The sequence below is a fragment of the Eucyclogobius newberryi genome, unplaced genomic scaffold, assembly GCF_026437365.1.
Source record: "Eucyclogobius newberryi isolate DKJ021-1_F unplaced genomic scaffold, fEucNew1.0.hap1 SCAF_2, whole genome shotgun sequence".
NCBI lineage: Eukaryota > Metazoa > Chordata > Actinopteri > Gobiiformes > Gobiidae > Eucyclogobius > Eucyclogobius newberryi.
In genome coordinates this window covers 20,551,749-20,566,553 of record NW_027315834.1, presented here as the reverse complement: position 1 = coordinate 20,566,553, position 14,805 = coordinate 20,551,749, and the positions used below count along the sequence as shown (strand labels likewise).

At 38.5% G+C, this 14,805-nt stretch overlaps 2 protein-coding genes across 3 annotated transcripts; both read left to right on the top strand.

Moving 5' to 3' along the window:
• On the top strand, positions 1-11,063 carry zfyve16 (zinc finger, FYVE domain containing 16). 2 transcript variants are annotated; one of them, XM_072454269.1, is made up of 18 exons: positions 1-201; positions 679-784; positions 906-2,803; positions 3,146-3,242; positions 5,518-5,694; positions 5,778-5,902; positions 5,984-6,200; positions 6,268-6,390; positions 6,492-6,647; positions 6,799-7,023; positions 7,102-7,184; positions 7,390-7,494; positions 7,562-7,712; positions 7,797-7,877; positions 7,947-8,109; positions 8,749-8,854; positions 8,920-9,096; positions 9,164-11,063. In XM_072454269.1, the coding sequence occupies exons 2-18, from the start codon at positions 715-717 to the stop codon at positions 9,320-9,322; spliced, it is 4,113 nt and encodes a 1,370-aa protein (XP_072310370.1). In that variant the 5' UTR covers positions 1-201; positions 679-714; the 3' UTR covers positions 9,323-11,063. The 2 variants fall into 2 exon arrangements, with proteins under 2 accessions (XP_072310370.1, XP_072310369.1); XM_072454268.1 differs by having other exon boundaries at positions 903-2,803.
• Positions 11,064-11,188: 125 nt separating this feature from the next.
• sec14l7 (SEC14-like lipid binding 7) lies at positions 11,189-14,805 on the top strand. The gene is made up of 12 exons (XM_072454272.1): positions 11,189-11,322; positions 11,505-11,580; positions 12,529-12,572; positions 12,636-12,698; positions 12,884-13,072; positions 13,146-13,241; positions 13,306-13,366; positions 13,549-13,632; positions 13,706-13,812; positions 13,881-14,020; positions 14,322-14,491; positions 14,570-14,805. The coding sequence occupies exons 1-12, from the start codon at positions 11,269-11,271 to the stop codon at positions 14,698-14,700; spliced, it is 1,215 nt and encodes a 404-aa protein (XP_072310373.1). The 5' UTR covers positions 11,189-11,268; the 3' UTR covers positions 14,701-14,805.

Sequence of the window (14,805 nt, the reverse complement as noted above, 5' to 3'; positions counted from 1 at the left end):
CCGTGACCTCACGGTTCAAAATGGCCGTCTGAGTAGAGATTGTACTCTTTCCAAAATTAAACCACTCATTCGGATAACACTGCTTTCTTTTGCAACTTTGACTCTCTTCTGGTAATGACACGTTGACATGATTGTAACGTTTGAAATAACGCGTAGGAACAGAAGCACTCGAGACGTGTCTGTCTGATTTATGGAGCACCGGTAAGAAAATCCAAGAAAAATACTCATCTGGCTAGCAACACTAGCATTAGCTGCTAACTAGCTCGTCTGTAAACCACAATGTGTACGGTTCAAAATCTATGGTAAAAATACATCTGTTGTGAAGAGGGGTCCTGCCTTTACTTTTCGTTTACGTATCATTTAGTACTTAAACAAAATGTTAAATGTGTAGGGTTTGTTACATTGCTAGTGTGCTAGCTCGTACTAATCAAGAGTCGACTATCCTTAACTATTCACCTCGAGCTTAAACAGGTCTTTGTATGCAGGCTTTGCCCAAAATGCCAGCTTTTCAGTTTACCAAATTGTGTTGATAGGTTCATATACACTCAAACTAGTGTTGCTGAACACACGTTATTTATATATTTTGGTTTCTACTTGGAGTTTCAATGAATAATTTCTGTATGAATTCATTTAAACCAAAACTGTGTTCATTATGTAGTTTGCACTCTGCTTTTGTAGGAGTCCTGCTGAAGGTTTAAGGTGTTCAAGCTCGGCATGGACAGCTTTTTTAAGTCTGCTGTATGTGATCTGGACAAACTCCTTGATGACTTTGAGCTAAGTTCTGGTAAGATTACGGGATAATAACTTGTCTAGTAATTTATTTTTTAGCCTAATGAATGTTCAATACGGCTCCACAAGAACCACTTTAGTAATGTTATACTTTCTTCTGTTTGTCTCTGAAGAAGAACTCGAATGCAATCCAGTGTTCCTGAAGCCTACAATTTGCGGTCCCTTCTCCCCTGCAACCTCATCATGTTCTTCATCAGAAACATCAGCTGTTTCTACAACCCTCCCTGACCTAAACTCGCTTCATTATGACTCTCCTTCCCCCTTCCCAGACCGCCTCATTAACCATAACCACACTACAGAAGAAGGAGAGGGCAATGTTCAACCACTCACATGTGTGGACCTCCTCTCGTCTGTCAACCGTAGGCAAGCCAAAAGCTCTGCTCCTCCTTGTCCAGATCGAGCTCTGAAGCCAGTCTGTGACCTTGTAAATGACACAAGCTCTGCTATCTTAATGAACAGCAATGATGCTTTCAGTGAGCTGCACACGGTGGACAGACAAATTGAGCCGGAAGAGGCATTGCTTGTGCACTTTGACCAACCTTTTGCATCTGGAAAGAGTCTTGGAGGAAATTGTGATGCTATAGTATCTGAATGCCATATGAATGACCGACCCTCTACTCAGAAGGAAGAGCTTTCAGAGAGTTTGTATTTGACATCTTTGGATATCATTCTGCCATTGGCAACAGAGCAATCTTGTGAGTCTGTTTTGGATTCATTCAAAGAACAGAAAGGAAAATCGGTTGACTGTGAAGAATTGGAATCTTCCTGCCAAACAGAGGAGAGCTCTTTGAACCCATGTGAAGAGGTTAGTCCACAACCAGTTGAGTGCATGAAGGCAACTGAACCGAGCCCGGACAAGAAAGTGGAAACCGATGAATATTCACAGGAAGATAGTGAGGCACAGGCTCAAATGGAGTCCCATCAAGAGTCATCAAAATGCCAGCCAATTAGTTTATCATGTTTGCCTATTGTGTCTATGTGTGGGGCTCTGGTTAATCATAATACTGTAGAGAATGATTATGAACGGTCTGTGGAGCCTTGTGATGGATGTTTATCTGAGTGCACAGAAGCAAAGGGTCTGTCTACCGTGGATCATTTGAAACAAAGTTTCCACTCAAAGGAACCATCCGAGTCTTTCATAACTGGCTATGAGGCAGATGCCAGACTGTCTGAATATGGTGCTTCCACGGATAAAGTCTTGCCCGACTGCCCAGAAACCAGCCCAGTCGACCCTCCTGAGTTTGGCTTTGAGTATTTACCTGAGAGTGACCAGGCTGAGATGCTGGTTACCGATGAGGAGTTGGATGCATTTCTCCAGGCGCACTGCGGGGAAGAAGAAGTCACTAGTGTTTCTTGTTTGAACAGGCCTTTTCCAGATGATGAGAGCATGGTTATGGGTGAGGAGGGGATTATTTGTAGTCAGGAAAATGGTGATTACTGTCTCGCATCCCCTGAAAGTGACAGAACAACAGTGATTTATGTGGAGGGAAATTCAATAGATGGTTCTCCATCAGACCACTCTTCTAGTCCTGGAGTGAACAATCAGTCAACCACCAACACATTCCAATCCCATTTTAACAGTAGCACTGAGCATGGAGGTGCTCGGCCTAAAATACTTAACTGCCAGACTTCCAGACCAGACCTTCCAGCAGAAGGGGAGCAACTTCAAAACACCACTGGTTCTACATCACAACCAGGAGTAGTTGAGATTAAGTACACTTCACCCACCATGTCCAGTTCAACTGAGGAAACTGCTGACCTCAATGACTCAAGCACTCAGGACCATGACAGTTACTGTGCGGGATTTGATGAGCTGTCAGAGCCTCCACCTTATCCTGGAGAGGCCATCACTGGCAGTGTGCAGTGTGCAGATTGGAAAAGGGAAGATGAAGAGGAGGAATTGGGGAACAAGCAGCCAGCATGGATGCCTGACTCAGAAGCTCCAAACTGTATAAACTGTGATCAGAAGTTCACGTTCACAAGGAGGAGACATCACTGTCGAGCATGTGGGAAGGTAATAGCTTCTTCCTTGAACATTTGTTTCAAACCATTGCTAAAGTATTAAATTAAATGAGCTGAATGGTGATAACATCCTGGAAAGCCACATTTAGAAATGGCTTAGAAAGCAGATTAATTCGCTGACTCCAAGATGGCACTAAGCTGTGACTTAACCAGGTTTTTATTTTTTCAGTTTTCTCAGATCATTTGTGAGGGAGAAAAACATAATAATATAATTTCGCTTATTTTTAAATATGTTATCTAAACTAATCTGTTAGTTTGCATGAATATTGTTTTCCCGAGAACAATTTATATTGTGCAAGCACAATTTTTATAGCTTCTCTCTTCATTGTGGCAGGTATACTGTGGTGTATGCTGTAACAGAAAGTGCAAGCTGAAGTACCTGCAGAAAGAGGCTCGTGTGTGCGTTATCTGTTTTGACTCAATACATAGAGGTAAGGCTCTTGAATACAGGTGCAGCTATTTTAGATCTAGACCGTTTTTCTACTAATAGCACTTTTATATTTTTCCAAGGGAACTTGGTAGCGTTGAATGTATCTAAACTTGATACTTAAAATAATGCATTATCAGCAAGAAAGTCATATACTTAATAAAATGCATTTCTTAACAAAAAATAATGTACAAATATTTTTCAGAAATTGGTCATTTGTGTCCGTTGGGATCATATTGTAGAAAAATAGCCAACACATATACAGCAGATTGACAGACCTCATAGTGAAGGTCATTAAGTTACATTAGGATTTAAATTTGTTATGTTTGTATGCCAATTCCTATCATGGGTTATGCGATAGGGTGGGATTAGGATCTTCTTTGAAGGAAAAGTCCTCAAAATGTCTCTTGTATCATTAGTTTTTAGATTTTTTGAATGAAAAAACCTCAGCAACCCAGATTAAAATCTGAATTTTCTTTTATGTGAGGAAATTAATCTTGTTACCAGTGTTGGGATGCGTTAAAAGTAACTCCTCACGTAAATTGTTACCTCCCTGGAAACGCGTTACATTACTGGGCTACTGTGTTATAAAAGTTATGCGTTGGAGTACTCTTGCATTACCAATAATTAACATTATTGTATACCTATTGTTTGCCGACAATTCCTTTGCGTTGCTGAACACGGTAACATAATCACAATTTTGAAAGATCGTATATACAAAAGAATTTGTTAATCTATTTTTAAGATGGTTTATACATTTTTTTTTTTTAATGTTTTCATGTTTTATGGGTTTTTTTTTCTACACTACATTTCAGTAAGATCACAGTTACTCAAATACTAATTAAGGGACCTAAAAATGAATGTTACAGAATTTTCAGATTTACATGTTGCATTTCTATGCATTTTTTTCCTATTTAAAAAAGCCTAATATATACAAAGATGATGAAAGACATTCATACATCTCTTGAAAAATAAAATTACATATATTTATCTCACTTTTTCTATTTCCTTCAAACATGTATTGATAATGAATAGTCACTTCTAAAAAACTACATACATAAATGATGGAGGGAGAGATGGGAGGGGTAGATTAAGAGGCAGAGTTATAGCAGGACACTAGCATTTGTCCTTGGATGTGTGGTGGAGCAGTCACGGTGGCCATGTGATGCTCACAGAGCGTGTCTATATTAAGAAGGAGGAGGTGCTCCGTTGCTTGTCGCTGCGACATCCGCTTGTTTTTCTCATCTTGCACACCCGCTGCCTTTGAGCATCATGGCACAAACCCCTTTAGGCTAAGCTAGCATCAGACTCACAACAGGAGTAAATGAAGAACATCTGTGATGGGAGTAAGGCAAACATGTGAACTGTTTTGTGACGTTTCTGGATTTTAACTTGAGTTCCACAAAAGCGTGAGGATGAGGTAAGATATGACTCAGCTGAGTTTGTTCTTTTGATACTCTAAATCAATTCAAGCAAAAAAATGTCCCCAATTTTGTCTTTTGCGATTTGTTTGTGTGTCTACCTTTTCAAAAGCAAATAAGTATGCTGTGTACGTGCTGTGATACTTAATTAATGCAATGTAAGTGACTGCTGACTTGACCGTTTCAAAAGCACCGGCCACCGATCATAGAGCTTTTGTCATTGATGCGTTTCCTGGAAGTGAGCCTTTATCAGCAAGTATTTTTTAGAATAGTTAGTCCTATTACTTATTTAAATTTTATTTACAGGTTTGTCATTGGTTGATAAGCACTGCTAATATTTTTGGCATGTATCCAGTTCAGCTCTGTCCTACGGTTTTAAAAAAATGATGTTTCAGACATTGTTAATTTGCCTGCTCTGGGTCTTCCCATAGAGCCTTATGTTCAGGCCAGTGGGATGCTTGGGACAGCAAGATGCTGTATTATGTTGTGATAAATCACAGTCACGGCACTCGGCTCTCACTGAATTGAGTTTGGCTTCAGAATTACTTCTCAAACTGTTTACACTGTTACAAATACACCAGCCAAACAATATACTAGCCTACCTCATCTCTCCAAACTGTTCCAATTTAATTATTTTCCTGTTTGTACAGTTATTTGAAAAAATAAAACAAAAAAGAAAATCCAGAGAGGTAATAACAAAGCAAATCAAATGTAGATGGCATAACCAGATAATATCTAGTATTTGACATTCCACTATTGATTTTTACACACAACTTTATCAATTCTGTTCCATAAAATTACCTTGTGATGTGTTCTACTGTGTCTGAAAAACATGAATACCTTTTATATTATCAACAGCCCAAGCGCTGGAGCGGATGATGAGCCCTACCGGGCCCAGTCCAAATCCAAACGTCCCGTCTGAATACTGCAGCACAATCCCACCTCTGCAGCAGGCCCGCGCCGCAGGTACTTTGAACTCTCCTCCTCCCACCGTCATGGTGCCTGTGTCTGTTCTCAAGCAGCCAACCAATGAAAGTAAGGCCATTTGAAATGACCCTTTCTGAAAGATATCATGTTCCTTTATCCCTCAAAAACAAACCTTTCCCTTATGGTGGCAGGTTGTCCACGGGAGCAGAAGCGTGTGTGGTTTGCAGATGGCATTTTGCCTAACGGAGAATTTGCAGACACTGCAAAGCTATCGGTGACGAGCCGTAAAAGTGGAGAATTTACACCTGACCAGACGGTAGGCTTATTAACATACACATACTTTGTGACCAACTCAAAAATAATGTTCAAACTAATTGTTGTAACTAACTAATTTTAGCCCAGCCCAGCCGAGTCTGACACTGGAAGTAGTGGCCAATCTGCTTCTGAACTAACTGTTGCTGCAGAAATAGAGCAACCACTCCTTTCTGGTCCCTGGGATTTTACTTTGCTGTCTGCTATTAGTTCTTCAGTGAAAATGATTCCCAGTCTCTTGCCAGACAATGTAGATGAGCTGCCCCCATTACTGATTACCACTGGAGAGACTGAAGTTGGAGGTATTGTTCATGCATTGTACTGCACTTCTCTCCTATGTTTTTGATACACATCGTTTTGGGTTTTCAGATATTCTTATGGAGGAGCGTCCAGCCCCCTGTCAGATTCTGCATTTATTGGAGGAAGGAGGACCTCGTCCTTTAATGTTTGTTCTGAATGCCAACTTGCTGGTCAATGTCAAAATAGTAACTTGTAAGTTTTATTTAAATGTACCTGTTTGATGAAGGTTTTTTTTAATTTTAATTCTTATTTATTTTCTGTTTTTCACTTTGGTGTATGTCTGTTTTTTTTAGATGGCAGTCGTCAATGCTGGTGCTTTGGCTCAACAGGGCTGCAGGCTCTGGGACAGAAAGAGTTAGTATTTTTAATGGAGTGTTTGCCAGATGAAAAGACGCTGCCACAGGATCTTTTCACCCTCTATTTCAACATTTACCAAGATGCCCAAAAAGGTCAGTAGATCATTTAACTAAATTAATTTAATAGATAAATATGGATTAACACAATATTTTCCCACACATAATTCTCGTGTGTGTGTGTGTGTGTGTGTGTGTGTTATGATTTTATACACATGCATAGTGTAACTTCAATGCTTTATTTTAGGGAAGTTTATAGATGACCTGGATAACATTACATTCACTAGCAGTTTTCTGGGCAGCAAGGACCATGCCGGGATGCTCTTCTTCTCTCCCAGCTGTCAGCTTCTAGATGGCCTCAGTCTGCCTCCTCAGCCTTTCCTCTTTGGCCTGCTCATACAGAAACTAGAAGTTCCCTGGGCTAAGGTCTTTCCTCTGCGACTACTTCTGCGGCTGGGCTCTGAATTTGGTGGTAGGTGCATGTAGTTGTAAAGACTTGTGTTCTTTGTTCCACTTATTTTTATATATTACTATATTTGTCTTTTTTCAGTCTACCCCACGCCCCTGCCAAGTGTCCGTTTTAGGGATACTGTGTACCGGGAAACGGGCCACACAATAATGAATTTACTGTCTGTGAGTAACAAGTTATTCATGCATTAAAGAAATGCATTACTAGGTACACACAACAATGTAGAAAATATAGATGTAAGTCTTATTAGGATTTCTTAGTCTCTCAAAGATAATAAATGTGTGTATACACATATACACTCTATTCCAACTTCTTCCCTTTTTGTTTTTTGGGATACAACCAAGTCACTGCTGAATCTTTTGATTCCAGGATCTTAGAAACTACCAGTACAGTCTGCCTGTGGTGGAGGGCCTCAGAATTCACATGGAGATGGGCTGTAGTCACATTGACATCCCCAAAAGCAGCTTCAATGAGGTACGACAGACACAGAATCAAGTCTTCTATCTTACTCTTTGTTGCTTACACAAGTCTATTTTCCCAGATGCTTAAAGTTGTAAATTCCTCAAATGAACATGTGATCAGTGTTGGAGCAAATTTTAGCCCTGAAGCAGACTCCCACCTCGTGTGTTTTCAAAATGAGGACGGAAACTATCAGACTCAAGCAAACAGTATGCCTGGAAAGACTCGAACAGGTGACTGACCACATTGTTCAATGCTGTTTTCTGCACCTACCTTTTGTGTGCTTTTAAATTAATAAAATGTATTGCACTTTGTAGTGACAGGGGCCAGTTTTGTAGTATTTAATGGAGCACTTAAGCCCTCTTCAGGTTTTAAAGCGAAGTCCAGCATTGTAGAAGGTAATTGACATTCATCAGCAGGCATTGCATCGTTTGACATTGTTACTCATGTTTGCTGATGTCTATTAGATGGACTGATGGTGCAAATTCCACCCGAGACCATGGAGTCCTTCCGCTTAGCCCTCAGAGAGCAAAGAGACTTTGACATACCTTGTGGCAAAACCGACGGCACAGAAATCAGAGAAACTGTCACTGTGCGGTGGATCAACTGGAGTGCACCTGTCAATAAGGGGTAAAATCTACAGTGCTGAATAGTGCATGTACTGCAACTAAGGAATAAACACAACTATTTGCCATATTTCTAATATTATGATATAAATTCCTATGTATTGCACTCTTCAAGTGAACCTACAGATTTTCAGTTAAACTTAGGCCATTTTTAAACCTGACATTTTTAAGTTTAACAAGGTTTAAAGTTGATATAACAGGTTCTCATATTTTTTGTACCACCTGTGGTAAATATTTATCATAGTTTTACTTCCATTAAGTTGCAGTTTGAAGAAATATAGAAAAATAGAATTAAAATGACAGGAATTAGAGCTGAGTTCTAAAACAGAACCTTTCTGTTATGTCAATATCACAATCAATTTACACTTAACTGACAGTTTAAACGAGCATTCAACAAAATGGTGTTATATGGTATTATTGTTTGTCAAATTATAACTAAATGTATTTTGGCTCTTATTTACAGTATAGTTGCTAAGAAACAGTTGTGGAATTACCTCTGCCTATGTCATATTTGCTGCCCAACCAGGAAGTACAATTATAAGCCAAATGGTCAAACTAGGGACAAATAGGCAAAATGTTTAGTAAAATCTTAAATATAATCATGAAATAACTCAACTGAGTTTTACTTTTATTTGTATTCTAGGAAAACAAGTGGAGTGGATGGGAAGTCCTTGGATGGAGTTCACAGTATGAGAGTTCAGCAGGACACGGTGTTTGAATCTGATGGACGCTCTATTCGATGTACTGAGGTACAAGAAATGCATTTCCTAAATAGTTTGTGTACAAATGTGTCTAATTTTGAATATGTTCACAGGTTTTCTGCCAGTTGAAGTCTCCTGACACCACCCTTGTGTCTGTGCTGGCCTCATGCAGTGGTTTTCAGAAAGACATTGCTTTAGCCACATGTGGCGCTCTCACCCCACACCTCTCTGTGCTCATGAGCAGTGCCATTAACTCTCTATCACTGCGAGTCTCCACTCAAGCTGACATGGTAACATCAAGACTTCCCCATGCCAGCATAAAGCTAATGACTCACTGATGTTTGATTTCTCCCTCAGGTTGAGTACCAGGCTGGTTCTAGAGGAAGGCTTCTTCCACAGCGTTACATGAATGAGCTGGACAGTGCATTAATCCCAGTCATTCACGGAGGAAGCTCAAGTGTTCCACAGACTGCTATGGACATGGAGTTTGTTTTCTTCATTACATACAACATCTAATGTGCCCACAATGCATGACAAGCCGGTTATGGAACTAAAAAACGAGGATGTAAACTGTAGGGTGTATTCATATGACAAGGAACTGCTTTAATTCAAGCCGACACTAAAGCTGCTTATATTCAGGAAGCCAAACGCTAAGCAAGGACACCCTTACCAAAAACCATTGAACTCTTGGAGGTGTTTGTTTTCTGCCTTCCAGCCTTCAGCCCGGAGCCACTCATTTGGATGTATTTATTGTTTAGTTTTGCTGATGATTTAAATTAAATCAGAGAATGGTCATAATTGTACCAGGTCTGTATGATAAGGAGCTGTTTCATTTTGTATTTTTGATCTTCAAGTCAATTTGTCATTGAGTTCGTAAACTCAGTCTTTGCAGCTGTAAATATGCAATCTGCATAAGGTTATCAAATGACACAGCTTTTTAGAATTATATGTTAATACATATATCTTTGACATCTTATCAGATGCTATGTCATCTTCACAGCGATAGGTTATGTTCACGTTCTCAATTTGATTTTCATAATTTCAAATGGATGGAAGGAGCCCATAATGCTCAATTCTGCTTATAATCCTTTCTATTGACAAGCACGTGAGGTTAAATAATGTCTCCACTTTCTGGAGCAAATAACAAATATTTTCATCAATTAAAAGAAAAGGTCTGTCACACTTTCATGTGATTAGCCCAGTAATTGGAGAAATACGAACCAAACCATAAACCAGTATCAACAAATCTGCAATCTGTTTTTAATCAAATGCTATAATATAATCCTGAGCTGTCTCGAGCTCAGTTTAAAGTATAGGGATTGTAGAATATTGTGAACACAACCTATTGATGGGTTTCAATATGGTTAAAAACAGTAAATGACTTCTCAAAATATGTCTATTGAATGGTCAAAATTGATGAATTGCATTGCTGGATGTTCTTGTCAAGTGAAGGCATTCAACAATTTAACACTTCTTGGAAAACGTCTGGCTGGACTGGTTTTGTGCTTCTTAATATGTATTCACTGTAACAGTGCCACACAGACCACAGCTAAACTTTAGACCTCTGTGGTCCTGTTTCTGAATGAATGTCTCAGTCAGCGTTTTTGTCTCCATCATACAAACCTGGTTGATGTGATTAACTACATTTTGTAAATGTATTTGTGACAACTGCTTCTCAAGCTTTTATATTTGTCTTTCTGCAGACATAGGGCAAGAACCGATGAAAATACATCTTGCCTTCTGTCTCTTCTCTGTACGCTCTCCCAATGTACAGAAAATATATTTTATGCAAACGAGGCTGCACTTCATGGGAACATTTTATTTGAATTGAACTATTACATATTTTTGATAGGAAGAAGACTGTTCTCTTTAGACGTCGGCCTATACTACCAATTAATCACCTATGCTGCTTAATGTAATTCATTTATTTGAACAAATGTGCACATACACATGTTATGACAAAATAAAAGCAGCCAGCATCTTTAACTTTCTCTGTTATACTTTGAATAAGTCATATTAATTTTGTTCTCTTGTTTGAACTTGCCGGTAGTGGTCAGGTGAGTGGCGACAGATGCTGGCTGTTGTAAAAGCCTATTTTCTGTGGTCATTTTATCAGCAGTAAATGTTTTTTTCAAATACTCAATTATACAAATCCTCTATTCATTGACACCAGCTTTTATTTTAAGAACCTGATGTATGTATCGGATCAGTTTCTGTCTAAATTCAGAGATTAAAATATATTTATGAATTATTTGTATATCTTGTGACAGTTTTTCCTATAATATGTGTCAGGTCCTGCTGCCTACCTGTTTGATATCAGTGTGTTGCAACCAAAATCTTTGAGCTGCAAGAGAAGACGACCTCTAGCGTAAAGAGGTGTGTGTTTAAAACAACTCACTCTGGTTGAGTTCATTCACTTAGATTCAGCGACCCTGAGACAGCACGCAACAGACAGCTCAAGGATGAGTGGACGAGTAGGAGACCTGACCCCGAGGCAGAAGGAATTCCTGTCTGAGGTTAGGATGTGTTAAAGACTGGTATACTATTAAATATTATTTTTGTATGAGTGAATGTAATGAATGTATACAATGTGCATCTCAAGTAAGTTTTTCGGTTCTGATTTTCATTTTAAATTGCAATTTTTAAACGATATAAACCAATAATAATGAATTGTGTCTATATTATTGCCTGTTTTCAGTTTCGGGAGAGAATCCAGGACATCCTCCCCCACTTGCCAGAACAAGATGACCACTACCTCCTGCGCTGGCTCAGAGGTAATCTCAAAGCCTACAAACAAACATTTCACCAACTGTATAGTTTGAATCATAAGAGATAGTTATCAACCAATTAATCTGGTAGTTTGTTGGGGCTATTTCTTAGGGTGACTATAAAGTAACCCCCATTATTTTACAAAGGCAACGATACCAGACACTTGAAACTAGTTGAATGGCTTAATGTCATGTGTAAAACTCAAGAAACAGGTTTGCTGGGGACAAATGGTGCTTACTACCCTCTTGCCAATACCTGGATTTGTTTGCACATCATTCATGGAGATCAAGGACTTCTAACTCACATCTGTCTGACTTGAGACAATAACAAACTGTGAAGCTGACAATACCAAAGAGGAGAAAGTGTCAATTGAGCCGTTTGATTTATCAAACATGTGATACATGTATGCTACAGTGGTATTGCGGTTCTATACATGTATTGCGCTATATATATATATATATATATATATTTTTTTTTTTTTTTTTATTTATTTTTTTTTTAAATCCCCATACACCAAACCGATCCACACCAAGATGTGACCAATGTGGCCTCACAAATCTTATCACACGGTAAACATTTGCTTTACCCTGTGCACTTGAACTGTGGTTAAGATAATCTAGTTTCCCCGCTCACTTCATTGTAACATTGTATGCATAATAATTTTGTGCATGTGGTTCTAATTTAATTTAATGCCTGTTTTTTTTTTTTTTTGTCTTACTTTGTGGTATTCAAGCACTAGGGAAAACATTTGCTGGCATTTTCAGAGATCTAGGGCACAGTTTCTGTCTTTGAGAAAATCAATACTGCACCAGAGCTCAGTATTTGTTAACCTTCAACAGTCTTACACAAGACCAATAGTCCAAATTTCTTGTGCAATTTCAATAAAAAAACAATTGTACCATCATATCAATTTACTTTTCTTTTCTGTGGATGAATTATGCTTTCTTTTCCAGCTCGTAATTTTAGTATTCAAAAATCTGAAGCAATGATCAGAAAGGTAAGGTGATATAAAAATGTTTTTTAAAGTATATCTAATAATTGTGTCTATATTTCACTGCAGCATGTAGAGTTCAGAAGACAAATGAAAGTGGATACCATTGTTGAAGACTTTAAACCTCCAGAGGTACATTTTACAGTTTGTGGTGATGGGTATCCATGGCTCCTGACACAAATTACCCAGTAAAGTGTACTCTAACATTAAAACTAGCAAACACAAAAGGGCCCAATATTTTTCCAGAATACTAATTTACATTAAAAAAAAAAAACAGTATAAATTGATTAATTATGTTTCTTTTCTCTTTTTTTCAGGTTATTGAAAAATACGTGTCTGGAGGGATGTGTGGTTATGACCGAGAAGGTAGCCCCATTTGGTACGATGTGATTGGCCCTCTAGATCCCAAAGGCCTTCTACTGTCTGCCACAAAACAAGACTTTCTTAAAACTAAAATCCGACATACAGAGATGCTTCGGCGGGAGTGTAAACAACAGTCTCAAAAAGTATGACAAATCACACAAAAATAGTTATTTAAAAATATATATTTTAACATATTGCATTGTATATTTCAATTAGCTGGGGAAAAATATTGAATCCATCTCACTTATATATGACTGTGAAGGCCTCGGTCTGAAGCACATGTGGAAGCCTGCCATTGAGACGTATGGAGAGGTTTGTCCCAGAGAATACACAATTCACTTTGTCCAACTTTTTCTCAACCATTTCCCCCTTTAAGGTTCTCACAATGTTTGAGGACAACTATCCAGAAGGGCTAAAAAGGGTGTATCTCATCAAAGGTAAATAAAACCTGATTTTATATTTGTTGCGTTATCGTTGTTCATTGTTTTATGTTGCACTGAATCACCAACACAAATTCCTTTGTTTGTGAATTTTGTTAACTGGCAATGGCAATAAACCCTTTCAGATTCTGGTTGTCCGTTTAAAGAATTTCGTTTTTAATGATTTAATTTTAATGTAGCTCCAGTCATCTTCCCGATGGCCTACAACTTGATAAAACATTTTCTTTGTGAGGAAACGCGCCGTAAAATTGTCATCTTGGGAAGTAAGACCAATTTCATTCCTCATGTGAAATTCAAAGTTTACGTAAATGATCGTTGAAAAGTCGGCTTAAATAGGTAACTGGAAAGAAGTGTTGAGAAAAAACATTGACCCTGAGCAGCTTCCTGTGGTGTACGGAGGAACCTTGACTGATCCTGATGGTGATCCCAGCTGCAGAACGATGGTGAGAGAAATGCTCAAGATAAATGAGATGCATCAACATAATATACATACATTTTATTTGTTTTTCAGATCAATTATGGAGGCGCAGTTCCCAAGTCGTATTACATCCAGGACTCAGCGAAGGTTCAGTACGAGAGCAGTGTCACCATCAGTCGTGGATCGGTGTTTCAGCTCGAATATGAGGTTACTACACCCAACACACTTTTAAGGTGAAATTATCTGCTTATTCTGTTTATTGTTATTTATTTATTATTATTTGACAGACACATGCTCAGTTAATATAATGTACACATAGTTACATGCTAATTTCATCTGTGATCACTGGCCAGAGGCAAAATGACAGCAGGTTAAGTGTGCACAAATATGAACATTTAAATGTCACAATGTAAATAGAATTCAAGGCAGTACATTTATTAGATTCGTAACAGTACGACCAACACAATGATAGTTTGTGTTCAGTATAACAAAATAATTCAACAAAGTACCTTCAATTCTGATATTTCTCTGCAGATGGCAGTTTGCCAGTGATGGAGCAGATATCGGTTTTGGTGTCTATATGCGAACCAAAAAGGGTGGAAGTCAAAAGATGACAGAGATGCTCCAGGTCTTGCCCACTGAAAGATATAATGCACACCTGGTCCCAGAAGACAGCGGCCTGACCTGCTCCCAACCTGGAATCTGTAAGTGACAAATTGATGAAGCTTTGAGCTAGTTGTAAACAGACTGCTGTACTCTAATACATTGTTTTCTGTGTGCAGATGTGTTGTGTTTTGACAACAGCTATAGCATTCTTCAGTCCAAGAAAGTGAGCTACAATGTGGAAGTTGTTTCTTGTGCTGATTTACAAGTGCTCAGTCCACACAGCAGAGGAGACAAGAGACTACAATAAGCATAATGCAGAGGACTCTTACTTTTCTTAATCTGCATTAACTCTTCTTTTCACTAGCGTTTTAACTTGACTAAACTGCAATAAAAAACATGAAAAAACAAATAA

What these genes read in the sequence shown, in the direction of transcription:
- zfyve16 (XM_072454268.1), top strand. Translation starts at nt 715, where the DNA reads ATGGACAGCTTTTTTAAGTCTGCTGTATGTGATCTGGACAAACTCCTT. An exon ending in TGACTTTGAGCTAAGTTCTG is followed by an intron (nt 785 to 902) that starts GTAAGATTACGG and finishes TTGTCTCTGAAG; the next exon opens with AAGAACTCGAATGCAATCCA. An exon ending in GCTGGGCTCTGAATTTGGTG is followed by an intron (nt 7,024 to 7,101) that starts GTAGGTGCATGT and finishes GTCTTTTTTCAG; the next exon opens with TCTACCCCACGCCCCTGCCA.
- sec14l7 (XM_072454272.1), top strand. Translation starts at nt 11,269, where the DNA reads ATGAGTGGACGAGTAGGAGACCTGACCCCGAGGCAGAAGGAATTCCTG. An exon ending in CTGAAGCAATGATCAGAAAG is followed by an intron (nt 12,573 to 12,635) that starts GTAAGGTGATAT and finishes ATTTCACTGCAG; the next exon opens with CATGTAGAGTTCAGAAGACA. An exon ending in GTAAACAACAGTCTCAAAAA is followed by an intron (nt 13,073 to 13,145) that starts GTATGACAAATC and finishes TATTTCAATTAG; the next exon opens with CTGGGGAAAAATATTGAATC.